The 27880-nt window shown below is 43.0% G+C and overlaps 2 protein-coding genes across 2 annotated transcripts; one reads left to right on the top strand and one right to left on the bottom strand.

The window, feature by feature from the left end:
- The first annotated feature begins 1325 nt into the window (after positions 1 to 1325).
- LOC118427156 lies at positions 1326 to 4029 on the top strand. Its single transcript, XM_035836794.1, has 4 exons — positions 1326 to 1415; positions 1988 to 2045; positions 2265 to 3333; positions 3482 to 4029. Exons 3-4 carry the CDS (start codon positions 2268 to 2270, stop codon positions 4027 to 4029), a joined length of 1614 nt encoding a protein of 537 aa, XP_035692687.1. The 5' UTR covers positions 1326 to 1415; positions 1988 to 2045; positions 2265 to 2267.
- Positions 4030 to 10239: 6210 nt separating this feature from the next.
- LOC118427155 lies at positions 10240 to 27335 on the bottom strand. The gene is made up of 5 exons (XM_035836793.1): positions 27251 to 27335; positions 13700 to 13860; positions 12099 to 12576; positions 11220 to 11724; positions 10240 to 10602 (listed from the first exon to the last, which is right to left on the bottom strand). The coding sequence occupies exons 1-5, from the start codon at positions 27333 to 27335 to the stop codon at positions 10293 to 10295; spliced, it is 1539 nt and encodes a 512-aa protein (XP_035692686.1). The 3' UTR covers positions 10240 to 10292.
- Positions 27336 to 27880: the final 545 nt, after the last annotated feature.

Raw genomic sequence — 27880 nt, 5'->3', positions numbered from 1 at the left:
TTGTTGAACAGGTATTTGTAAACATGGTGTGTGTTGGGGGGGGGGGTTGTCAGGGGTATCAATTGAAGCGAGGAGGTTTCACACCCTTGGTCGCAGGTACAACTGGTAGGTACATTTTTTACCTAATGTCTCCGTTATAGGGGCAGACTGAGACGACAACTGGCCATAATTTCATTATATATCTTACCTAGCAAGTTTTTCTATCTTTCTTTTTACCTCCATGAAATGTCATGGAGGTTATATTTTGCCCCGCGTTTGTCTGTGTGTGTGTCTGTGTGTCTGTGTGTGTGTGTGTGTGTGTGTGTGTGTGTGTGTGTGTGTGTGTGTGTGTGTGTGTAAACAAGATAACTCAAGAACGGCTCGGTGGATTGGTTTCATACTTGGTGTGTTGGTAGGGTGTGGCAAAAGCTGGAAATTATTATATTTTGGGCCCCCTTGCAGCCTCCCTTGGTACTGCAGCACAACTTCCGGCTTTGCTATCTCGTGTTCTGAACTTGCTATGGTCACGATTTTTTTAGTGTTAGATAGCTCTTGTGCTCAGCAATAAGTGACATAAGTTTTGACCCCCTAGCGACTAGGTTTGGGATAGCAGGGGCATTTTTGTGAAAAAACTTCTGAAGAGGATAACTCAAGAAGGGAACGATGGATTTTCATGATTTTTGGTATGTAGGTACCGTAGACAATGTTCTACAAGATAAGATACTAAATATGCAAAATAGAAATACATTTGCATAATTAATGAGAATATTCTATCAAAGCAGTTTGTCTATGTATCTGTTGACCCGGACATGATACGGTCTTGACGTTTTGGTGGTAGATAGCTTGCAGTGTCATGACAAAGTGGGGCAAGTTTCAGCCCCCTAACATTTAATTTTGGAACTGCAGGGGCGTTTTTGTCAAGACATTCCAAAGAGGATAACTGCAGAAAGGATTGAGGGATTGGCATCATATTAGACGTGCAGGTACCTTGGGCAAAGATGTTCATAATGATATGCATGTTATGCAAATGAGGACTTAATTTGCATAGTTAATGAGGAAATTGTATAATTGGATTGTTTTCAATAACTGGACTTCAATAAATGTAACACATGTTAATTATGATTGGTGGATTATAAGCAGATACCAAATATGGTAATGAGGAACTTATTTGCATAATTTGTGTAAAGATTGCTAAACTGCTTTATGATTAATGATGGGAATTTTATTATTGTGACATGTGTACGTTAGTCAATGGTGAACAATACCATGCATAAATTATGTTAATGTGTCAGTCAATTGCATGAAATTTACAAAAGCTCTAAATATTCATGGAGGTATGAGGTATGAATTTTTTTCAACATTAAGGTTAACCTACATAATTCAGTCACAAGTCCGAAACTGCTACGTCATCTCCGGACAGGGGAATTCCATGACAGGTCGGTGTGTTTTCATCACGTGACGTTGGGTTTGAGGAACTGTATGAGCCTATGTGTATGACTCAGGGTTGACTAAGTTTAAAACAAACACAGAACATAATACACGATACAATGTACGTGTTTCTTCAATCCCCAGGTATTCGGGCGCATTAACGTTCATAGCAAAAAAGTGCATGTAGCATTAGCCTCTTTACGCAAGTCTTTTCAATACGCCTTTTGGCGACGCCCTAGGGATGGAGCCGTTGGCACCTTATCGATACGGTTTAAGATACTATATAGACATATTCATCTAAGTTCATATGTGCGAATGTTATACTCAAACGTTAGGTATGGTACATGTAATTAGTTATTTTTGTTTCTTGTAGCAATACTCCGAAGAAACAGAAGTTGAGGTGTTGATTGGAGATGCGTGTCACAGTAGAGGGGTCACTCTGCATACAATTGGCAGGTGCAATTGTTCTGTATAATACCTATTCAGTCTTCAGAGGTCAAAGCTTCATAGCAATTCTTGTATCATCTTCCTACTTGAACCATATATTTACAATAACAACAAAATCGGGATTTCTTCACAGAACGACCACTGACAGCTGGCCTCAGAGATATTAATGACAAAGAAGAGGACACTGACAGGTTTGTGAGATTTTTTACCTTTTGCTACTTATTTAATAAAAAAGACGTTTATATATAAGACAACACTCTGCACGGTAAAAAAAATTACATCACGTAAATGTGTCATGTCTTATGAATAATGGCAAAAGATTTGCATTTTTTTGTTGCAAAATATCATATTCCTAATAAACACAAATAAGCTGGAGTTTTTCAACTGTACATCATGTCATCCTCTAACAGCAGATGCAAAGAACACCTACAGAAGGGCTGCAGGGCCCTGAACACAGGAGACGTGGGCATAGCAAAACAGCTGCAGGAGGGCTGCAGAACCCAAAATACAAGGTATGTAAACACGACAAAAAGGGGGCAGGAATGCTGCAGCGCCCTGCAGACAGGGGAACTAGACATGACAGAATAGCTGCAGGAGGGCTGCAGAACCCTGCAGACAGGGGATCTGGGAACGTCAGGACAGCTGCAGGAGGGCTGCAGGGCCCTGCAGTCAGGAGACCTAGACACGGCAGATCAGCTAAAGGAAGGCTGCAGAGCCCTGCAGACAGGGAACCTGGACACAGCAGAACATATACAGGAAGGCTGCATGGCTCAGCAGACAGGGGACATAGACATGGCAGAACGGCTGTAAGAAAACTGCAGGGCCCTTCACTCAGGAGATCTCGACACGATAGAAAGGCTCCAGGAAGGCAGCGGGGCCATGCAGACAGGGGGCGTGGACACGGAAGAAGAGCTGCACTAGGACTGAAGGGCTCTGCATACAGGGGACATGAACGCAACAGAACCGCCACAAAAGGCCTGCGGGGCTGTGCAGAGAGCGGACCTGGACATAGCAGAAAAGCTGCAGGAAGGCGTCAACGCCTTAAAGACAAGGAAATTGGACACAACAAAGCAACAAAAGGAGGTTTCAATGGTCTTGCAGACGGAGGACCTGGACACGGCAGAAAAGCTGCAGGAAGGCTGCAGACAGAAGACCTGGACACGGCAGAACAGCTGCAGGAGGGCTGCAGGGCCCTGCAGACAGAAGACCTGGACAAGACAGAACAGCTGCAGGAGAACTGCAGGACCCTGCAGACAGAAGACCTGGACAAGACAGAACAGCTGCAGGAGGGCTGCAGGACCCTGCAGACAGAAGACCTGGACACGGCAAAACAGCTGCAGGCGGGCGGCAGGACCCTGCAGACAGAAGACCTGGACACGGCAAAACAGCTGCAGGCGGGCGGCAGAGCCCTGCAGACAGGGGACCTGGACACGGCAGAACAGAGCTTTGCAGCTGCACTCAAGTCTGTTCATGGGAAAGGTGACTAACTACTTAACTACTAAAATTTGCATGAATGATCACTATGCATTCTGTTAATGCAGACACAATTATGTACATGAAGAGAATTTCAGTGTGGTTACCAAGTGACTTATAAATATTGATTATATGATGCTTTTATTTCACACAGAGTCAAGCAAAGAGGTGGAGCCACTACTAAAATTAAGTGATGTCTACCTGAAGAGAGGAATGCTGTCAAAAGATGGTGATGACTTCACCAAGGCAGCAGCGCTCTGTAACGCAGCACTGGTAAGATCTAAAACAGACCAAGACCAAGGCATAAAACAAACAATCCAGTTCATAACCCAATTATTCGTTAAGCACGTCCTGGGAATCACACATACGGTAGGCATCGATGACGTAGACAAACACAAAACGATGTTGAAGGAAGACAGACATCAAGTAGAAAAGGAAATTTTAAAGATTGAACAACAGGCCGACCCTTACAGCCTTGATGATGACGACCCAAATATCACAGAAGTGGAGAAAAGGAGAGTGGAAGCATTCAAGGCATTGTTTCAGACAATACTGCATCAGCGAAAAACGTTTATAGTTGGCCTTATAGATGAATGCATGGAGGTAATGGGTCCCCCTCCCTGTAAGTACGCCATGATAGGCTTGGGTTCACAAGCCACAGGTCTAGTAACACTGACTCTGACCTGGAGTTTGCCATTTTGATAGAGAAGGAAACAGAAAATAATGTCACCTGCTTCCGCAACCTCACTCACTTTCTGCATCTCAAAGTAATCAATCTGGGAGAAACCATTCTTCCTGCCATGGGAATTAAGTCTCTTAACGATTTTCATTCAGACGACCCACTGGACAACTGGTACTATGACTTTGTAACACCACGCGGGTTTTCGTTCGATGGAGCCATGCCACAAGCATGCAAGACTCCGTTAGGCAGGGGTAAAACGTGCGAACTTATCTGCACACCCAGCAACATGGTACAACTTCTGGAAGTCAATGTAACGTCCTATTTGAAAAAAGGCTACCATCTTGCAAGTGTATTGGGGAATGTCTCTTTAATCGCAGGAGAGCAAGAGTTGATCGATGGATATATGGCTTTATGGACTAAGCTACTGCGTGAAGACAGTAGAAAAATCCCCTCCTTACTCGCAAATGCCATAATGACAGAGAATTCCCCAACGTTTGAAAGACAAGTCCTGAGTGACAGTCTGCTTAATGTTAAGAAAGAAATCTATCGATTTTCAAGCATTGCTGTTTCATGTTGGGCACTGCTTCACGAAATACAACCGACAACAATCTGGGAGACGATTGCAAAGATGCAGAATAATGGCATCATTGACGAAGAGAACGCGCATCACTTGATGGTGATGGTCAGCATCTCAGCGGAACTGAGGCTGCGGACATACATGAACAATCATGGCCAAGTGGAAAATATGTCAGCAATGTCTTCTATGCCGACAGAAACAGATCTAGGGGAAAAAGTAAGGAAAGTGTTTTACATACCAAATGCAAAACAGCTCATGAGATACTATTACACAGCAACACCTTTGAAGTGCTCAATTGTCTCCAAGATTATTCAGTCGCCAGCAGATGCTTTAAAACTATTTGACAATTCTTTTCAACTAAAATCACAGGTATACGATAGCCTGTGTGATTACCCTAACTCGAAGGTATGTTTGGAAGAGCTTCTGCAGAACTATCAAACCCGATTTGGTGAAGCTCCCATGCATTCTGAAATTGTCCAAACACTTCACAAGTTAGGTACAGCATGTTGTAACACTGGTGATCACATAGAGGCTGCCAGCTATCACGAGCAGGCACTACAGATGATGCGGACTATCTATGGTGAGAACACTGCACATCCTGATATAGCCTCGTCACTAAACAACTTGGGTAGCGCCTGGCGGCACCTTGGTGATCACAAAAAGGCCGTCAGCTATTCCGAACAGTCACTACAGATAGAGCGGATTATTCATGGTGAGAACACTGCACATCCTGAAATAGCCTCGTCACTAAACAACTTGGGTCTCGCCTGGAGTGACCTTGGTGATTACAAAAAGGCCGTCAGCTATCACGAACAGTCACTACAGATGGAGCGAATTATTCATTGTAAGAACACTGCACATCCTAATATCGCCTCGTCACTAGAAAACTTGGGTCTCACCTGGAGGTTCCTTGGTGATTACAAAAAGGCCGTCAGCTATCACGAACAGTCACTACGGATGAAACGGACTGTCTATGGTGAGAACACTGCACATTCTCATATCGCCTCGTCACTAGACAACTTGGGGAACGCCTGGCGTAACCTTGTTGATCACAAAAAGGCCGTCAGCTATCACGAACAATCATTACAGATGGAGCGGATTATTCATGGTGAGAACACTGCACATCCTGATATCGCTGGGTCACTAAACAACTTGGGTATCGCCTGGATGGACCTTGGTGATTACAAAAAGGCCGTTAGCTACCACGAACAGTCACTACAGATGAAGCGGATTATCTTTGGTGAAAACACTGCTCATCCTGATATCGCCTCGTCACTAAACAACTTGGGTAACGCCTGGATGGACCTTGGTGATTACAAAAAGGCCGTTAGCTACCACGAACAGTCACTACAGATTAAGCGGATTATCTTTGGTGAAAACACTGCTCATCCTGATATCGCGTCGTCACTAAACAACTTGGGTAACGCCTGTAGTGACCTTGGTGATTACAAAAAGGCCGTCAGCTATCACGAACAGTCACTACAGATGAAGCGGATTATCTATGGTGAGAACACTGCACATCCTGATATCGCTGGGTCACTAAACAACTTGGGTAACGCCTGGAGTCACCTTGGTGATCACAAAAAGGCCGTCAGCTATCACGAACGGTCACTACAGATGGAGCGGACTATCTATGGTGAGAACACTGCACATCCTGATATAGCCTCGTCACTAAACAACTTGGGTAAAGCCTGCAGGAACCTTGGTGATTACAAAAAGGCCGTCAGCTATCACGAACAGTCACTACAGATGATGCGTACTATATATGGTGAGAACACTGCACATTCTGATATCGCCTCGTCACTAGACAACTTGGGTATCGCCTGGATGAACCTTGGTGATCACAAAAAGGCCGTCAGCTATCATGAACAGTCACTACAGATGATGCGGACCATCTATGGTGAGAACACTGCACATTCTGATATCGCCTCGTCACTAGACATCTTGGGTATCGCCTGGCGTAACCTTGGTGATCACAAAAAGGCCGTCAGCTATCACGAACAGTCATTACAGATGAGGTTGATTATCTTTGTTGAGAACACCCGACATCCTGATATCGCCTTGTCACTAGGCAACTTGGGTAACGCCTGGCTTAACCTTGGTGATCGCAGAAAGGCCGTCAGCTATCACGAACAGTCACTGCAGATGATGCGGACTATATATGGTGAGAACACAGCTCATCCTCATATCGCCTCGGTACTAAACAACTTGGGTATCGCCTGGAGGCACCTTGGTGATCTCCAAAAGGCCGTCAGCTATCACAAACAGTCGCAACACATGAAGCGGGATTGTCTGTGACGAGAACACTGGGCACGTGTACATTATCTGCTTACTGCAAAAGTTGGAAATCGCTTGGAGAAATGTTGGTGATGACGGGAAAGTCGACATCTATTTTGCTAAATTGACAAAGATGAAGAAGATTTTATCAAAAAGTACGACAACTTTGTTGTTTAATTAGAAACAGACTCGTTCCGGGATTTATGAATCACATCATCATATCAGTCCCATAGGTTGTATAATTATGAATAGCATTATACTGATTGCCTGCATGTATGCAGGTATGGTTTTCAGGGGCGTGGGAATTTTGGAAGCTGGGGATTTAGGGCGCTGTATCTCGAGAACGGATGGTGCGAGCACAACAATTTTTGATACGTGGGTTGGGGCTGGTAACCTGACACTCAGGTTTGATTTTGGGCCTCCTAGTGCTTGAATTTGACATTGAAGGTGGCATTTTTTGTGTTTTTTTGGCACTTTTGGCGCTGTGTGTCCGGAACGATACGCGCCATTGCGACGATTTTTGGTGCATGGGTGGGGAGTTGTTGGAGTGTAGGATTGACTTTGGGCCTTGTCGTGTTTGAACTTGACACGGCAGGTCGAATTTTGTGTCCGGGAGGGGTATTTCCGGCGTTGTACTTTCTGAACGGATGATGCGGGTGCACTGATATTTGTCACATGTGTTGGTGGTGTTGGCCTAATTTTCCCGTTTGATTTTGGCACCCTTGGTGCTTGAACTTGAAATTCCAGGTTACCTTTTGTGCGGGCACGGGGCGTGCGCTGTATCTCCGGAACGCAAGGTGCCATTGTGTTGTTATATGGTACATGAATTAGAGCTCGTGTCCTGGTGGTCAGGTTTGATTTCGGGCCTCCTAGTGCTTGAACTTGATACTGTAGGTTGACCCTGTTTTTGTGTTGTTGGGCATCCCCCAATATCTGCTTGGTTGTGAAAACAGATGACGGTTGGGTGTAGAACCATCATCTGGCCTGGGCCACCTTCAATGTATCAGGTTACTTTGTATCAACAGTGTCTCCTGCCAGATGATGTACTGCAAATTGTACCTAACCAATTTGGTAAGGTACAATTTGAGTTTGCTTCTTAGTCTTTGTGGTGTTTTGAGAGCTGTCTAGTACTGAGATTAAAGTTCTGGTAAAAGTCCTTTTACCCTGTTTGGCAATCAGCAGAAGATACAACTTTCTTAAGTGAAGGAGAAATTTATAGAGCTTGAGTGAAAGAGAAAGGTATGTGTATGATTTTTCCTGTGTTTCTTGTTGTTTCTTTGGGGATGCCATTTTCGTATTGTATGCAGGTAATTTGTAGTTGGGGGCTAGTCATATTCGCTTGATTTTTGGGCCTGCTTAATCTATAGTACGGGCAGGGTTAAGTGGTAGAGGCTTTGTTCTGTTTTAAATTTGGTATCGTTTGTTGCATTTTGTCACTGCAAAAATATGATGAAATTGTTTTCCCCCTCTAAGCAACTGCTCATTGATTTGGGGGTATGTTTGCTGGGTGTTCACTCTGACTACAACAGCTTTCTGAACTTTTTAAAGTTGCCAGCAGCTTGCCATTTATGAATGGGATTGACAAGGACATTTTGAATAGCAAGTTCTGCTGTTAAATTTGGCTTAGGTACTTCAAGAAATTTAGGTTTTAGTTGTATGGGTTGAATAAAAATATCATACCACCCTGGGGACTAACTGTTGTTGCTGGGTGGGGGTCACCACTATTCATATTGTCTATGGAACTACTGTAAAAAGATAATTGGTCAAATTAGGCAAATAACCTTCCAGTGTCAAGTGATATAACACCTCAGAAATAAATCTTTAATGAATATCATTGCCACACTAAGGAGATTTAGCAGCTCCATTAGGTCAGTACATTGAAATAGGAAGATATCAGTACTGAATATATCATATGTGACAGAATAACTACATGGGCCATCTGAGACGAAAAAAAAGGTAGGAAAAGTCGTCTCAAGAACTTCAAGCTTAAGAAATCCAAAATAAGCTATGTTCATCCATTCCCAAACAAACACATTCCGAAAATGGAATTTAGACTTTTGCAAGGTGCACAGCCAACGCGGTAAAAATCTCACTTTTCCAACCACGCAACCACGGACGAAATGAAAAAAAATAAACAATAGGTCTACAGACACCCAATACATTTCATGCAGGCTTGAGGTCTACGAACTCTTGTTTCAGTTTGAAGTATGTATTCCTTGTCAAGGTTGGCACAAATTGTTCTCAAATCACTTTTTTCACTGATTGTGAATGATAAACATGTCTGATGACATCCTTTCTAATGAACGCCGAATTTAACTTTCTTGCAACAATAAAACTTTGTGACAATGAATTCCAAACGCACTTCCTTTGTCTGTTTCTGTCATCATCATCATCATATCTTATCGCTCCATGTCCTAGTCTAGAAGCGGTCTGCCTCGTTGGCCAGCCTCTCTTCTATCGCTGTTTAAGCAGCTTGGTCCGAGTTCACACTTATTTTGTAAAAGGAGTTGTATGGTTTTGTAAATGTCGTTGTATGTCTGTTTCTGTATTTTATGTAATTTATGTTACTAAACAGACACCGTAAACTAGTAGTAAAAATTACCTTTGTATGATTATCTTATCAAGAAGTTACTTGTGTGGGCAAGAAAAAATACTGCACGTCAAACATGGTGGAAGATGAAGCACATGTTATTACGATTCCTTTCCTTTTAAGATTACGAAAAGAGGAGCTCTTAGAATCTTTATAGTAAGCTCTCCTCCTAACATCACGAATCCCCCATATATAATAGTACAGGTTAGACCCGTCGTCATTCACTGTCACAGAAAAAAAAACCATTGAACCCAATAAGTCAGAATGTAGAGTTATTTTTTTAGACTAGAGCAGACACATGATACATTGCATTGCACTATTTGTATGTCCCTTCCATGCTACCTGAAATTAGCCATCGGGCAAGGATTTGCAATAACGTCATCATATAATTTGGAAGTATATGATATCTAAGCTGCTACCAAAGAATATGACATGATGGGGTCTGTATTTTCGTTTTGAAATGTTATAAAGTGCAAACTAGGCAGACAGACACATTGCACTATCATGATGGTTATGTTTTTAGGGCTGGAAAATGATATTTCATTGCGATTAAGCAACAGGAATGTCTTATGTATATAGTATAAATATGATTAAATTTTTAGATTTATTAAAATAGTTCATTATCAGAATCAATAACCCCTTTGTATTATGACCAAGCGATGCTGTGATTTAATGTAATATTAAATGGTGAGAAGATATATTGTTTCTGTTTCCTTGAGTAGTCAACTAACTAAACTGAGAAGACTAATTATGCTGAATTTGCTTATTTGGCATTTATAAACGTCTTAGACCCAGTTCTCGTTCCCAGTCTGGATACCGTTCCTGCGCCCGTGTCCAGGTTAGTATGACTCCATATCGTCATCATCACTTGTCATGCTGGTCACGTGATTCTCCACCAATCCGCACTCTTCTCTCCTCACACCTTCAAGAACCGTGTAGTAGACCTTCACCTCAGTGACGTCAAAAAGGTCGTCGTCATCCTCCTGTCCGAACCAGGAGAAACGAATCCTCAGGTTGGTCGTGACGTCATCTCTGAGACAGAACTGACTGTCTTCCCGCCAATCAGCGTAGAGCACGGCACATCTGAGCTTCCTCTGCAGCCGGGGATTCACGGGTACGTGCTGGGACAGGTGGCCGCTCTCGTAGTCACTGGAAAGTTACAAAAAATCTCTTTATTGACACGACAAACGTAGAATGACTTTTGCAAGGTCTACCACAACTAAACATACAAAGAAACAAACAAGTGGATATAGATGAATTAACCTATGAACCAGCATATGAATAAACATAAGGATATTAATATGTTTACACTATTGGATCTAAGGTTAAACATCAGATTAATTTGTCAATCTGTTCACAGTAATGTTAAGGAGTATCTCCTAGAATGCAGATGAACTTTTGCAAAATGATTGAATGTATTTTTTTATTTCTTAACAAGTGGAACAAAACTCTAGTAGTTAGGGTCTTCGTTGGTAACCGAAACAAGGCTCAGCCAAGTTTTGCACCACTCTTTGTGTCGTAATTTATTTCATTTAACTGATCTCTTTTCTGAAGAAAGAAATTCTGACAGTCTAAGGAACTTTAAGGTCAGATAACAATCGAAGTTATCAAAAAACACCAGAAAATAAAGGCCTGATCATTCAAACAGTAAGGAATATTAAAAAGAAACGTGCAGAAACAAGTTAAGAAAAAAACTTTTAAGTTTACCTCTCTCATATGTTCTACTACAGTAACTTAACATTGTAATGAAATAAACATAGACTCACAAATGTCCCTCGGACAGGAACTGTTCCGAGCTGATCTCAGTGTCCGTCTTGTCTGTGACGTGTGGCGTGGATCCGATTACCTCGCGTGTAGCAGCGCTAAGCTCGTGCCGAACGGGACATGCCGTGACTGTGATGACTTCTGCCTCTGTGAAGTCAGCGCGCCGAGGACTTGTCTCTCCCCACCTGCTAATGACGTAATTTCCCGCGTTTTCTCCATCAGAGGTAGCTGGCAGACTGCAGGTGTGCATGATGTCATTGGTGACGTTAGAGGTGTCGTCATCCACACAGAATTCGTGGTCCTTCCCGGCGTTCCCCTCGGAGACTTGGCCCCCTCCAAGAGAACACGCGGAAGGTGACTTCTGGTGGCCGATGTCAGAGTTGGACGTCAGCAGCTCTTTGGCCGGCCCCTGGTCATCACCACACACAGTGACGTCATTTTCAGACGACACGGCTGTTTCGTTGTAGTTTGCCATTTTCTTTGTGTGTGGCAAGAACTCTGGTGTGCCTAGAAAAAAAATATCAACTAAGCTGGAGACGTACCAGCTTGCTAGTCAGCCAGTAGAGAAAACAGTCATGACGACAAAGTTTCGGTACTTAGAGAAACAAACAAACAAACAGACACTTTTTGTTCAAGCTCAAAAATCATCAAGAAACATTTAACTACATCTCTGCCCGCTTTAGATTCAAAAGTTTGTTCTTCCCTCAAAGTTGTCATTCTCAACAATGCTTCGGGCAAAATTCAAGTATCTTGGTTTTACAAATCACTCTATCTGATATTTCGAACCGTTACCGCGTACTTTATTAACTGATGTGTCAGTCTCAAAACTAAGCAAAATGGACAAATAGATACAGCGTAGTAAGAAGTCGTTTTGGCCTCACCAACACTTGATCCCTCGCCTCTCTTGTTCACAGCATCCTCATCTACTGCGTCTCCAGACGTCTTCTTGCTCTCAGTGGAAGCAGTACGGACGTCTTCCGCAGTGGACAGTGCCTTGTCGCGCATCTTCACGGGACCGACAGCCGTCGGCGTCTCGTCCGAGACATCCCGTGGGCACTTGTTGGCCTCCTCGGTGGAGGTAGTTTCCTCGTTTCTTTCAGCAGACCTGCCAAACTGGGCGAAGACTTGCTGGGCTTTCTTGTCACCTCTATTAGCCTCGGTCACGGCAACTTTCTTGTCGGCCACGTCGTTTGTTTCGAAGGGAAAGGCGGCGCTCCTGCACAGCACTCCGGCCGGAGTGTACGGCGCCAGCGGTACCAGGTTCAGGCCCGTGTACTGACTGTTGACTGACGGGACGTACTGAACACCTTGCACAGGTGGTACTTCGGACGGTGTGTGCGTGACTTCAGCCTTTTTGTGCTGATAAAACGTAAGAAACAAAGGTGTTAGATATAGGGCAAGGAATTTGTGCAATGTGATTATTCCTAGATCTATAGATGCTAGCCTGAGTAATTTTGAACAGAATTTGACTTTTGAGTACGGCAACATACAATTGTTAGGCCATGCTGATTCTATTATATCCATATACCATAGCTGCAAAATAGGCAAATGTTTGCCGCAGATAAAAAAACGGAAAGGGGATTGTTTATCATTAATTTCATAAAATGCCAAAGTCAATTCTGAAGTCCAAGAAGAAGATGTTAAAGACCATAAGTGTATCTATCTTATTCGGTATACTATACCACGATACGTATGTTTAGCCATTTTCTCAACCTTTCTGACCACTAAGATTTCGTGAAGGATGAAAATTTAAATTTCTTGTCAAGCTCTTTTATTCGCACGCCCGCATCGCCCTTGGTTTTCCCGGAGGATGCCATATGATTCAAACATCGATGGCCATGAATGTTTTAAGATAGCGTCGCTCCGGACGCCGTTCTAGAACAGGCAGTTTTGACCAGTTAGTAAAAATGACGTTAGTTTTCAATTTGATAAGGTAAAAAGAATGAAAACTAGAAAGACAACATTTTTGAAAAAAATGCAGGATGTTTGCGAAGGGAAAAGAAAGGAAATTAGTATTCCAACCAAAATTTCAAAAACACAATACAATGACTGTTTTTACTGTTTCTGAAAGAGCTAATCAAGAGGAGTAGAATGCTTTTTGGCGTTTTAAACAATTTACATGCAAAATAAACACATCAGAAGAAAGACAAACCTATATACTTTATTTTGATGGGTAACTTTGCCTCTAGGACCGGATAGTTTTTGTACCGCGGGTGTGGGAAGATGGTAGAAAATTTACGTATCGCCATGCGGCAGAGGGTTTTCGCGGCTTTGTCATCTGTATTTTCATTGGATCCCGGTTTGAGCAAGCGTTTTGCTGATAGGTCCACATGTGACGTGTCCTCGAGGAGAGGCCTTTTGTAGCCAATCAAAAAGCTGGAAACGTAGAGAGCATGGTACAGCCCTAGCTTTTCCTGCGTTTAGGCGGAATATCTACAGGAATACTATATGTTTGCTGCTTTCGCAAACATAAAAATCTCACCTCATACAGCCCGGCAGTGACAAGAACGCCCGCCCCGATGAAGAGCCCCAGGTCCAGACCGCTCCAGTCCGCATGGCCGGTCTTGTACGGCATGTCCGGACGGAGGCAGTTCTGCTGGGAACCGCTAGGGCGCGGCGGTGAAGTATGCACGCGCACCATACCTGAGTGGCAAAATGATAGATCCGTCGAGAAGAAATGAAAACAAAGATAAACGTCAAGGGGCATTGGTCCCGGCTATTCTCTCTACAATTCATCACATAATTAGCTTTAAAATTAAGTAAGAAAATATGACCTACAATATTTTTTTGTCCCAGCTTGATCTGCAGTGAACAAGATAACCATGATATAATAGACTGACCTGATATCAAAGTGACGAAATTAAAATTAAACCTTTTCACAACTGATGTAAGAGTGTGTAGTAAATATTGTAATGCAATGTACATTTTTGTTCTATTTATTAATGTACTTTTCATTGTACAATCCTACTAGTACATCTGTATGATTACACTATGATTTAAATAATTCACGTAGTAGCTTTATGTTATTAATCTGCATCTGTTAAATCACCTCGTCTGAAATCTTAGGACAGAGAAAAAGAATCCCTATTTACTGACCGTATGTTAGCATCGTAATTGAAGACAAAACATTTTTCTTCAGAAGTACGAGTATAAAGTTGAACTATTTACTAACACTGACAGCGTCCCTGTGGAATCATATGCTGTGTTATCATGATGTATGCCGTACATATCTACACAAGGATCGGAAGAACTAAAGTTGGAAACACAGACAACATTTATTGCTCCTTACCTGCTGCTGGTTTGGTGTATGTGGATACTGCAGTTCTTGGACAGACCCGCAAGGCGACGCCTAGCGCCGCTCGAGCGGTCTGCATATTTCCACTCACGGAACTTCGATACACAAACGTTTACTTTTAGTTCAAGACTCTCTCGTCTTGAAATATATATAATAAAATAATACCAGTGCTTTGAGGGATATTCCATGTCTCTACAGACAATTCGCAGCCAAACTATCGCTACATTTGTCGCAACAGACAAACTGATTACGGTCTGTGACTTCGCAGAAAAAGCATTTTGCTTCTCTCGCTAACCGATTGCACCGGTAAACAACATCAAATCAGTTAATATACCTGGAACAACCGATTGTGATGTTATTCCTGGTACGTTTACGGTGTTCTGGAACGCTATAATGTGGTGAGTGCTGAGAGGTTTAGGTGTCGAAGAGGGTCTAATCCGGACCATCGAAGCCGGCGTTTGAAAACGCACCCAGTGCAATATCAGTATTCTTGACAATAATGTTGGTTCTTTCTTTCTATTTTGCTTTTGGACAGACAAAGACAATGTGGCAATGCACTCAAGTTTTGTATATTAACAGTGCCACATACACGGTACAAACAGAAGGTACCCATTTTTACACCTGGGTGAAGTGAGGAAGGTCGTGTAAAGTGCCTTTCCCAAGGACACAACGTCGGGTCGGGGCACGGTGGGGATCGAACTCAGAACCTCTAGGTTCCGAGCCGGAAATGAAGTGTGCAGTCGAAGGGCCAAGCATCGAACACTGGGTTCTACTTCTTTCTTCGAAAGTAAAATATGTTGTTTTCTAAGATACCGCGCACGCCGGATCAACGTTTGATCCGGTCTCATAAGTGTAAACAATATTGCAACTGCCCGCGGCACAACTAAAAGACCTTTGACCTTCGTTATGTTTATCTACAGGGGTTTTCCAGCACAGCAACAAAGACATTTCGTGTTTGCAAAATGGCCGAATTCTATGGCTTTAAAAACAAAGGGTATTTTGTACAGGACAGTTGTGGTTGTCCGTTTTTTACAATGCACCTAGACCCGTTACACAGTGTGATAGTCCATTTCGTCGCCTTTGTATTGATACCAAAGTTCCCCTGTTAAACCCTCGCGGTACAAACAGGTACGGCCACATCTTCGGCGACTTCCGCTTTTTTACCTGACAGTGTTTTCGATGCTCAATGATAATTTTTACAACATAATTCGAAGACTTAGGACGGATTTTGAAATAAGCAGGCCACAATTCCTAATTTTTGACAGTACTGGGCATTGCAGAGACCTAACAAATTGAACAGGTATGTCGGAGTGACGTCGTACCTTGACGATCTATTCAACATGAACGCAGTATTTGAACTGTTGTCTCCAACCCTACTATTGTCATTGAGAAAATGTCACATCTGTTTCCAACAGTACGTTTAACACTGAATGTGAAGGCTTTTGTTTGAAGACAGCTGAACAGGTGTTCGTTTGTATTACATTGGCATGTGTGTGTGTGTGTATGTGTACGTTTGTTGGGAGGGGGGTAACGTTATATCAAGGCAAGGAGGTTCCAAACCCTTGGTCGCAGGTACGACTGATGGTACATTCCCTGATATGAGGGCAGACTGACACGACAACTGGCCCCAATTTTGTATTCTTATGTCGCAAGTTGTTTTTTGTAATTATTTTGTTTTATCATCATTCATGCTAACCTATATAGTCTAGTCACAAGTCTGAAACTGCCACGTCATTCCCGGACAGGGGAATTCCATGACAGGTCGGTGTGTTTTCACCACGTGACGTTGGGTTTGAGGAGTTGCATGTGAGATTGTGTGTTATGACTCAAGGTTGACTTGGTTTAAAACAAACACACCATATAATACACGATACATTATACGTGTTTCTTCAACTCCAGGTAACCGGGCGTTCATAGCAAACCTGTATGTAGTATCGACCTCTTTACACAAGTGTTTTCAATACGCTCTTTGGCGACGCCCTAGGGATGGAGCCTTTAGCACCTTATCGATACCGTTTAAGATACTATATAGGCACTTTCATCTTAGTTCTTTTGTACGTCTGTTATACTCCAACGTTAAGTATAATACATGTAAATGGTTATTTTTGCTTCATGTAGCAATACTCCGGAGAAACCGAGGTCGAATCGTTGATTGGAGAAGCTCGCCACTATAGAATGTCCCTCTGTAAACAATTGACAGATGCTATTGTTCTGTGAAATATGGATTCTGTCTTCAGTGGTCATATGTTCACACCAATTCTTGTCTTAACTCTCTACTTGAATTATATCATTATAGTAACAACAACGAACGGGAACGGAACATGGCAGAACAGCTGCAAGAAGGTTGCAGAGCCCTGCAGACCGGGGGCATAAACACGACAGAACAACTGCAGGAGAGCTGCAGGGCCATGCAGACAGGAGACATAAACACAGCGGAACAACTGCAGGAAGGCTGCAGAGCACTGCAGAAGGGAGACCTAGACACGGCAGAACAACCGCAGGACGACTGCAAGGACCTGCAGACAGGAGACCTGGACACACCAGAACAGATAAAGGAGAGCTGCAAGGCCCTGCAGACAGGAGGCCTGGACACGACAGAACAGCTGCAGGAGGGCTGCAAGGCCCTGCAGACAGGAGACCTGTACATGGCAGAACAGCTGCAGGGGGGCTGCAAGGACCTGCAGACAGGGGACCTGGACGCGTCAGAACAGCTGCATGAGGGCTGCAAGGACCTGCAGACAGAAGACCTTGACTCGTCAGAACAGTTGCAGGAGGGCTGCAGGGCACTGCAGACAGGAGACCTAGACACGACAGAACAGCTGCAGGAGGGCTGCAAGGCCCTGCAGACAGGAGACCTGTACATGGCAGAACAGCTGCAGGAGGGCTGCAAGGACCTGCAGACAGGGGACCTGGACGCGTCAGAACAGCTGCAGGAGGGCTGCAGGGCCTTGCAGACAGGGGACCTGGACACGACAGAACAACTGCAGGAAGGCTGCAGGGCCCTGAAGATAAGGGACATGGGCATAACAGAATACCTGCAGGAGGGCTGCAGGTCCCTGCAGGCAGGGGACATGGAGATGGCAGAACAGAACTTTGTAGCTGCGCTCAAGTCTGTTCATGGGAAAGGTGACTAAATGCTTATCTACTTGAATTTGCATGTATTCGTCTGATCACTACATATTCTATCCATGACGACACAAATATGTCCATGAAGAGAATGTTTGTGCGGTTACCAAGAAGGAGTCTTATGGAATATTAATTTTATGATGCTTTTTGTATGACCATACAGAATCAAGCAGAGAGGCGGAGCCACTTCTAAAATTAAGTGATGTCTACCTGAAGAGAGGGATGCAGTCAAAAGACGGTGATGACTTCACCAAGGCAGCAGCGCTCTGTAACGCAGTACTGGTAAGAGCCAAAACAGAAGAACAATGCGACATCAAACAAACAGTCCAGTTGATAACTCAATCATTCGTTAAGCACGTACTGGGTATCACACAAACGGTAGTCATAGATGACATAAATAAACACCAAGCGATGTTGAAGGAAGATAGGCGTCAAGTAGAAAAAGAGATCGAAGAGATTGAACAACAGACAGATCCATACTGCCTTGATGATGACGACCCAAATATCACAGAAGTGGAGAAGAGGAGAGTGAAAGCAGTCAAGGCATTGTTTCAGACAATACTTCATCAGCGAACAACGTTTATGATTGGCCTTATAGATGAATGTATGGAGGTAATGGGCCCCCCTCCATGTAAGTACGCCATGATGGGTTTGGGTTCGCAAGCCACAGGTCTAGTAACACCATACTCTGACCTGGAATTTGCCATTTTGATAGAGAAGGAAACGGAAAATAATGTCACCTACTTCCGCAACCTCACTCACTACCTGCATCTCAAAGTAATCAATCTGGGAGAAACTATTCTTCCTGCCATGGGGATTAAGTCTCTTAATGATTTCTACTCAGACGAGCCACTGGACAACTGGTACTATGACTCTGTAACACCGCGCGGGTTTTCGTTCGATGGAGCCATGCCACATGCATGCAAGACTCCGTTAGGCAGGGGTAAAACATGCGAACTTATCTGTACACCCAGCAACATGGTAAAACTTCTGGAAGTCAATGTAACGTCCTATTTGAAAAAAGGCTACCATCTTGCAAGTGTATTGGGGAATGTCTCTTTAATCGTAGGAGAGCAAGAGTTTATCGATAGATATATGGCTTTATGGACTAAGCTACTGCGTGAAGACAGTAGAGAAATCCCCTCTTTACTCGCAAATGCCATAATAATAGAGAATTCCCCAACCTTTGAAAGACATTTCCTGAAAGCCAGTCTGCTCAATGTTAAGGAAGAAATCTATCGATTTTCAAGCATTGCTATTTCATGTTGGGCACTGCTTCACGAAATACAGCCGACGACAATTTGGGAGACCATTGCAAAGATGCAGAATAATGGCGTCATTGACAAAGAGAACGCGCATCACTTGTTGGTGATGGTCAGCATCTCAGCAGAACTGAGGCTGCGGACATACATGAACAACCATGGCCAAGTAGAAAATATGTCAGCATTATCGTCCATGCCGTCAGAAACAGATCTGGGGGAAAAATTAAGGAAAGTGTTTTACGTCTCAAATGCAAAACAGCTCATGAGATACTACTACACAGCAACACCTTTGAAGCTTTTTGTCTCCAAGATTATCGAGTCGACAAGACATCCTTTAAAACTATTTGACAATTCTTTGCAACTGAAATCCCAGGTATACGATAGTCTGTGTGATTACCCTAACTCGAAGGTATGTTTGGAAGAACTTCTGCAGAACTATCAAACCCAATTCGGTGAAGCTTCAATGCATTCTGACATTGTCCAAACACTTCACAAGTTAGGTGAAGCATGTCAGAACATCGTGGATTACAAAAAGGCCGTCAGCTATCACGAACGGTCACTACAGATGATGCGGATTATCTATGGTGAGAACACTGCACATCCTCATATCGCCTCGTCACTAGGCAACTTGGGTCTCGCATTGATGAACCTTGGTAATCACAAAAAGGCCGTCAGCTATCACGAACAGTCACTACAGATGAAGCGGACTATCTATGGCGAGAACACTGCGCATCCTCATATCGCCTCGTCACTAAACAACTTGGGTAACGCCTGGAGGGACCTTGGTGATTACAAAAAGGCCGTCAGTTATCTCGAACAGTCACTACAGATGAAGCGGATTATCTTTGGTGAGAACACTGTACATCCTCATATCGCCGCGTCACTAGGCAACTTGGGTAACGCCTGGAAGCACCTTGTTGATTACAAAAAGGCCGTCAGCTATCACGAACAGTCACTACAGATGAAGCGGATTATTTATGGTGAGAACACTGCACATCCTCATATCGCATCGTCACTAGGCAACTTGGGTATCGCCTGGATGGACCTTGTTGATTACAAAAAGGCCGTCAGCTATCACGAACAGTCACTACAAATGATGCGGATTACTCATGGTGAGAACACTGCACATCCTGATATCGCCACATCACTAAACAATTTGGGTAACGCCTGGATGTGCCTTGGTGATAGCAAAAATGCCGTCAGTTATCACGAACAGTCACTACAGATGAAGCGGACTATTCATGGTGAGAACACTGCACATCCTGATATCGCTGGGTCACTATACAACTTGGGTAACGTCTGGAGGGACCTTGGTGATTACAAAAAGGCCGCCAGCTATCACGAACATTCACTACAGATGAGGCGGACTATCTATGGTGAGAATACTGCACACCCTGATATCGCCTTTTCACTAAACAACTTGGGTAACGCCTGGCGGGACCTTGGTGATCACAGAAAGGCCGCCAGCTATCACGAACAGTCACTACAGATAGAGCGGATCATTCATGGCGAGAACACTGCACATCCTAATATCGCCTCGTCACTAAACAACTTGGGCGCCGCCTGGAGCGATCTTGGTGAGCACCAAAAGGCCGTCAGCTATTACGAACAGGCACTGCAGATGAAGCGGATTATGTATGGTGAGAACACTGCACATCCTGATATCACCTCGTCACTAAATAACTTGGGCATCGCCTGGACGTGCCTTGGTGATCACAAAAAAGCCGTCAGCTATCACGAACAGTCACTACCGATGATGAGGACTATCTATGGTGAGAACACTGCACATCCTCATATCGCCTCGTCACTAAACAACTTGGGTAACGCCTGGTGGCACCTTGGTGATGACAAAAAGGCCGTCAGCTACCACGAACATTCGCTACAGATGAAGCGGATTATTTATGGTGAGAACACTGCACATCCTGATATCGCCAAGTCACTAAACAACTTGGGTATCGCCTGGAGGAACCTTGGTGATCACAAAAAGGCCGTCAGCTATCACGAACAGTCACTACAGATAAAGCGGATTATTCATGGTGAGAACACTGCACATCCTGATATCGCCTCGTCACTAGACAACTTGGGTATCGCCTGGAGGAACCTTGGTAATTACAAAAAGGCCGTCAGCTATCATGAACAGTCTCTACAGATAAAGCGGACTATTCATGGTGAGAACACTGCACATCCTAATATCTCCTCGTCACTAATCAACTTGGGTAGCGCCTGGGGGAACCTTAGTTATCACAAAAAGGCCGTCACCTATTGGGAACAGTCACTACAGATGATGCGGACTATCTATGGTGAGAACACTGCACATCCTCATATCGCCATTGCAATAAAAAACTTGGGTAACGCCTGGAGGTTCCTTGGTGATGACCAAAAGGCCGCCAGCTATCACGAACAGTCGGAGCACATGCAGCGGGAATGTTTGTAACGAGAACATCGGGCACATGTACATGATCTGCTTACTGCAAAACTTTGGAAATCGCTTGGAGAAATATTAGTGATGACAGGAAAGTCAACATCTATTTTGCTATATTGCCAAAGATGAAGAAGATTATCAAATTTAAAAGTACGACAACTTTGTTGTTTAATTACAAACAAACTCATTCCGGGATTTATGAATTACAACATCACATGAGTCCCATAGGTTGTATAATTATGAATAGCATTATACTGATTTCAGTTTGAAGTATGCATGCGTTGTTTAGGGTGACACAAGTTGTTCTCAAATCATTCTTTACTGATTGTGAATGATAAACATGTCTGATGACATCCTATCTACTGAACACCAAATTAAGCGTTCTTGCAACAATGAAACTTTGTGACATGTCGACAATGAATTCCAAACGCCGGACATTATGTAGTTGTCCTCTTGTCAATTTCCTTTGTCCGTTTCTGTCATCATCATCATATCTTATCGCTCCATGTCCTAGTCTAGCAGGGGGTGCCTCGTTGGCCTCTCTTCGATCACTGAGCAGCTTAATTGGGCCGGGTTCACACTTATTTCGTAAAAGGTGTTGTATGGTTTTGTAAAAGTCGTTGTATGTCTGTTTCTGTATTTTATATAATTTATGCTACTAAACAGACACCGTATACTAGTAGTAAAATTACCTGTTGTATGATGATCTTATCATGAAGTTACTTGTGTGCGCAAAAAAATACTGCACGTCAAACATGGTGGAAGATAAAGCACATTTTATTACAATTCCTTTTCTTATAAGATTACAAAAAGAGGAGCTCTTAAAATCTTTATAATAAGCTCTCCTAGCGTTATAACATCGAGACCCGTTGTCATCCACTGTCTCAGAAAAGGACATTGAACCCAATAAATCAGAATATAGAGTTAACTTTTAGATTAGAGCAGACACATGATACATTGCATTGCACTATTTATGTTTCCCTTCCATGTTACCTGAAATTAGCAAGAATTTGCAATAGCGTCATCATATAAATTTTGAAGTATATGATATTGAAGTTGCTACAAAAGAATATGACATGATGAGGTCTGTATTTTCGTTTTAATGTTATAACGTGCATACTAGGCAGACAGAAACATTGCACTATCATGTTGGTTATGTTTATGAGGCAAATGATATCTCATTACGATTGAGCAACAGGAATGTCTTATGTATATAGTGTACATATGATTTAATTTTGAAGTGTATTAAAAGAGTTCATTATCAGAATCAATAACTTCTTTGTATTATGACCAAGCGATGCTTTTATTCCATGTTATAATAAATGGTGAGAAGATATATGGTCTTGTTTCTGTTTTCTTGAATAGTTGTGTAGAACACTTACTAGACTGAAAATAATTTAGCATCTGGATTTGCTTATTTGGCATGTCAAAAATTTTAGAACATCTTAGACCCAGTTCTCGTTCCCAGACTAGATACAGTTCCTGCACCCGTGTCCAGGGAAGTATGACTCCATGTCGTCATCACCACCTGAAAGTTACAACACAATATTTTATATTGACACGACAAAAGTACAGCGAATTCTGCAAGGCCTACCACAACTTAACATACATAGAAACAAAAGTGTGGATATAAATGAATTAGCCTACGTGCAAGCAGACACATGAGTAAATTGATATGTGAGTTTGACGTACTGTTGACACTATTGGTTCTAAGGTCTTAACATTATATTTGCCACTCTGTACACAGTATTTATAAGGGTTCTACTAGAATGTAGTAACTGTTGAATTTACAAAACGGTGGATGGTATTAATTCCTTTAACGGGCGGAAAGAAGGTGAACAAAGCCAAGTTCACTCTCATCGAAGTTATAATCATCACAAATCAAAGGCATGAAAATACAGAGGGTGTGCTTCTTCAAATAGTGAGAAATATCAGCATACTTGCAGAAACAAATTTAGAAAATAAGATTTAAAGTTTACTACTACCATATGCTTTACTATTTAACATTGTAATGAAATAAACACAGACTTACAAATCCCCCTCAGGCAGGAACTGTTCCGAGCTGATCTCAGTGTCCGTCTTGTCTGTGACGTGTGGCGTGGATCCGATCACCTCTCGTGTAGCAGCGCTAAGCTCGTGCCGAACGGGACATGCCGTGACTGTGATGACTTCTGCCTCTGTGAAGTCAGCGCGCCGAGGACTTGTCTCTCCCGACCTGCTGATGACGTCATTTCCCGCGTTTTCTCCGTCAGCTGGATCTGGCAGACCACAGGTGTTCATGACGTCATTGGTGACGTCAGAGTTGTCGTCATCCCCACAGAAGTCGTTGTCCTTCCCGGCGTTCCCCTCGGAGACTTGGCCCCCTCCAAGAGGACATATGTAGAAGGTGACTTCTGGTCGCTGATGTCAGAGTTGGACGTCATCAGCTCTTTGACCGGCCCCTGGTCATCATTACACGCGGTGACGTTATTTTCAGACGACAAGTCTGCTTTGCTGTGGTCTGCCATTTCCTTTGTATGGGGCAAGGACTGCCGTGTGCCTGGACAAAACACGAACCAAGCTAAAGACATACTGACTTGTAGGTAAGGAAGTAAAGAAAACTGCTGGGACTACAGGTTTCGAAAACTGGACAGACGAACAGATAGATAGACAAAGTTGTCAACTTCATGCAAGCTAAAAGATTGCCAAGAAGCAGCTAACCACGACTATGCATGTTAAGCATTACACACCCAGAATTGGGTATTCAAACGTTTGTTCTTTCCTAAAAGTTGAAAAGAATAGAAGTCGTAGTCATATTTGTATGTAACGTTACGTAACGAAATAAAAAGACAAATGGAGGCGTAGTGAGAATACGTTATGGCCTCACCAACATTTGATCGCTCACCTCTCTTGTTCACAGCATTGTCGAACACCTTGTTGTCCTCTCCATCTACTGCGTCTCCAGACGTCTTCTTGCTCTCAGTGGAAGCTGTACGGACGTCTTTTGCAGTGGACAGCGCCTTGTCACGCATTTTCACGGGACCGACAGCCGTCGGCGTCTCGTCCGAGACATCCCGTGGGCACTTGTTGGCCTCCTCGGTGGAGGTAGTCTCCTCGTTCCTTTCAGCAGGCCTGCCAAACTGGGCGAAGACTTGCTGGTTTTTCTTGCCACCTCCACTAGCCTCGCTCCCGGCTACTTTCCTGTCGACCCTGTCGTTCTCACCGAGAGGAAAGGCGGCGCTCCTGCACAGCACCTCGGCCGGGGTCTGCGGCCCCAGCGGTACCAGGTTCAGGCCCGTGTACTGACTGTTGACTGACTGGACGTACTGAACACCTTGGACAGGTGGTACTTCAGACGGTGTGTACGTGGCCTGCAGCTGAGCTCTTTTGTGCTAAAGAATATAACAATGGAAACAAAGGTGTTAGATTATGCAATAAAGATGGACAAAGTAGCTATTCCAAGACCTATAGGGGATAACGTTAACTTTTTAACAAAATTAGACGGCAAGATACAACGAACAGACCATGTCGTTTGGATTATTGGGATGACATTCGCATGAATTTCCATCCAGTTCGAAAAAAATAGACCATACTTTAAATCGTACAAAGCAGCTGCAAATTGAGAAGATATGTGCCGTATAGTTAAAAACATATTACAGAAAGGATAATGATTTGATAGAATGCCAGAGTCAATTCCCAAGTCCAAGAAGACGATGCAAAGTGACAAAAATATTAAGAATCTATTGTTCTATATGCCATAATATTTGTGTTTTGGTCATTTGTTCAACGTTCCTGACAACCACGATTTCAAAATGAAGGCAATATTTTTTTAAATCAAACTTTTTTATACGTTCGCACAAGTTTTTTGGTACCGAGAGGATGTCATCTATATTATCGAATCATCATGGCCGATGCAGTGTATGCCGCAAATGTTTCAAGAGAGCGTCGCAAAGGACGCCGTTCTAGAACAGGTAGTTTTGGTCACATAGCAACATTAAAGTTTTTTTTAATCCTATGAGGTATAAAGTATGAAAAAAAACCCCACCTCATACAGCCCGGCAGTGACAAGGACGCCCGCCCCGATGAAGAGCCCGAGGTCCAGACCGCTCCAGTCCGCATGGCCGGTCTTGTAGGGCATGTCCGGACGGAGGCAGTTCTGCTGGGAACCGCTAGGGTGGCGTGCTGAAGTGTGCACAAGTACCATACCTGGGTGGCAAAATGATACAGAATTTGTCGAGAAGAAATGGAAGCAACGATTAAACGTTCGGTCCCGGCTATTCTCTCCCACATAATAGGCTTGGTGACCTACAATCTTTAGTGTTTTGGGTCCCAACAGTGAACAAGATAACAATGACAGAAGAGGCAGATCTGATATCGAAGCGATGAAATTTAAATCAAAACTTTTAAGATCTTTTAACAATTGACGAAAGTGCGAGCAGTAAATATTTTGATGCAATGTCTATCAATATACTTGTCATTGTACGTATACAATGCACTATAGTACATCTGTATTGTTACAATATGATGGTCAAAATACACGTACCAGCTTTACGTTGTTAATCTGTATCTGTTGAATCACCTGGATTGAAATCTTACAAAACTAGAGTTCGGCGACCTCATACCTCCATGAAAATTTAGAGCTTTTGTAAATTTCATGCAATTGACTAAGACATTAACATAATTTATGCATGGTGTTGTTCATCATTGACAAACGTACACATGTCACAATTATAAAATTCCCATTATTAATCATAAAGCGGTTTTGTAATTTTTGCATAAATTATGCAAATAAGTTCCTCATTATCATATTTGGTATCTGCTTATATTCCACCTATCATATTAACATGTGTTACATTTATCGAAGTCCAGTTATTGAAAACAATAGAATTATACAATTTCCTCATTAATTATGCAAATTAACTCCTCATTTTCATAACATGCATATCATTATGAACATCTTTGCCCAAGGTACCCGCATGCATAATATGATGACAATCCGTCAATCCTTTCTGCAGTTATCTTCTTTGGAATGTCTTGACAAAAACGTCCCTGCAGTTCCAAAATTAAATGTTAGGGGGCTGAAACTTGCCCCACTTTGTCATGACACTAAAAGCTATCTACCACCCAAATGTCACGACCATATCACGTACGGGACAAGAAATACATTGAAAAAATTGCTATGATAGAATATTCTCATTAATTATGCAAATATACTCCTATTTTGCATAATTAGTATCATATCTTGTACAACATTGTGTAAGGTACCTACATACCAAAAATCATGAAAATCCGTTGTTCCCTTCTTGAGTTATCCTTGTCAGAAGTTTTTGACAAAAATGCCCCTGCTATCCCAAAACTAGACGCCAGGGGGCCCAAACTTACGTCATTTTTTCCTGAGCACAAGAGCTATCAAATTCTTAAAAATCATGACCATAGCATGGTCAGAACATCGAGATAGCAAAACCGGAAGTTGCGCTGCAGTACCAATGTCACACACCAGGGGGCCCAAAATTGACCTTGACCTTCGTCTTCCCAACCCCTACCCACATACCAAATATCATCGTAGTCCATCAAGAGGTTCTCAAGTTATGATGACCACAAATATGCGGACACACAGACAGACACACACACACACAGACACACACACAGACACACTCAAAACTATACCTCCATTTTTTCATGGAGGTAATGACAGAGTGAAAGAATCCCTACCTACCGACCGTATGTTAGACACAACTGTACAGTTATTAATATTGGAGACGCAACATTTTTACTTACGCCTAAAAATTACGATTATAACGTTGAACCATTTTCTAACACTGACAGCGGCCAGGTTAGTAATCCTCTGTGGAAACTTATACTGTGTGATCATGAAGTATACTGTATAAAGCTACACAAGGATAGGAAGAACTAAAGTTGGAAACACGGACAACATTTATCATTCCTTACCTGCGGCTGGTCTATTGTATGTGGATACTGCAGTTCTGGGACAGACCCGCAAGGCGACGCCTAGCGCCGCTCTAGCGGTCTGCATATTTCTACACACGGTACTTCAATATACAAACGTTTAGTTCAAGACTCTCTCGTCTTGATTAATACAGTTAAATACTAGTGTTTCTTAGCGAACTCGAAGTCTTCGCTGATAATTCTGAGCCAAAATATCGCCCAAGGTGTCACAAGAGACACAGCGATTTTGGTCTATGGCCTGGCAGAAAAAAGAAAACACGTCTTGTTTCTCTCGCCAACCGTTTATCACTGGTAAACAACAACAACAAACCTGCTGTGTCCTGGAACAACCGATTGCGATGATATTTCCTGTTAGTTTACGGACTTGCGGTGTTCTGGAACAATACAATGCGTTAACGGAGAAAGGTCGGTTCCCAAGAGGGTCCGATCGACAGACCAAGACGGAAACAGTAGCCATTTTTGACTTTGCTCATGAGTTATGTGAATGAGGCAATAGTTTTCATAGCTTATATCTAAAATTTGATATTAAGCTTTTACTGAGCTTTCAAATGCCGCAACAATGAAATTTCATTCATTTTCCACTATGGAATAATAGTATATTCTCATCTTTTA

Source organism: Branchiostoma floridae, chromosome 12 (assembly GCF_000003815.2).
Source record: "Branchiostoma floridae strain S238N-H82 chromosome 12, Bfl_VNyyK, whole genome shotgun sequence".
NCBI classification, from domain to species: Eukaryota; Metazoa; Chordata; class Leptocardii; order Amphioxiformes; family Branchiostomatidae; genus Branchiostoma; species Branchiostoma floridae.
Note: the sequence above shows the minus strand (reverse complement) of the source record. Positions and strands in the feature narration are given on the sequence as shown.

Coding starts and splice junctions, on each gene's coding strand:
- LOC118427156 (XM_035836794.1), top strand. CDS start 2,268: ATGCAAAGAACACCTACAGAAGGGCTGCAGGGCCCTGAACACAGGAGA. Junction 3,334..3,481: donor CAAGTCTGTTCATGGGAAAG/GTGACTAACTAC, acceptor TATTTCACACAG/AGTCAAGCAAAGAGGTGGAG.
- LOC118427155 (XM_035836793.1), bottom strand. CDS start 27,335: ATGCAGACCGCTAGAGCGGCGCTAGGCGTCGCCTTGCGGGTCTGTCCC. Junction 13,861..27,250: donor ATACAATAGACCAGCCGCAG/GTAAGGAATGAT, acceptor TTTGCCACTCAG/GTATGGTGCGCGTGCATACT. Junction 10,603..11,219: donor TTCCTGTCCGAGGGACATTT/GTGAGTCTATGT, acceptor GTAACTTTCCAG/TGACTACGAGAGCGGCCACC.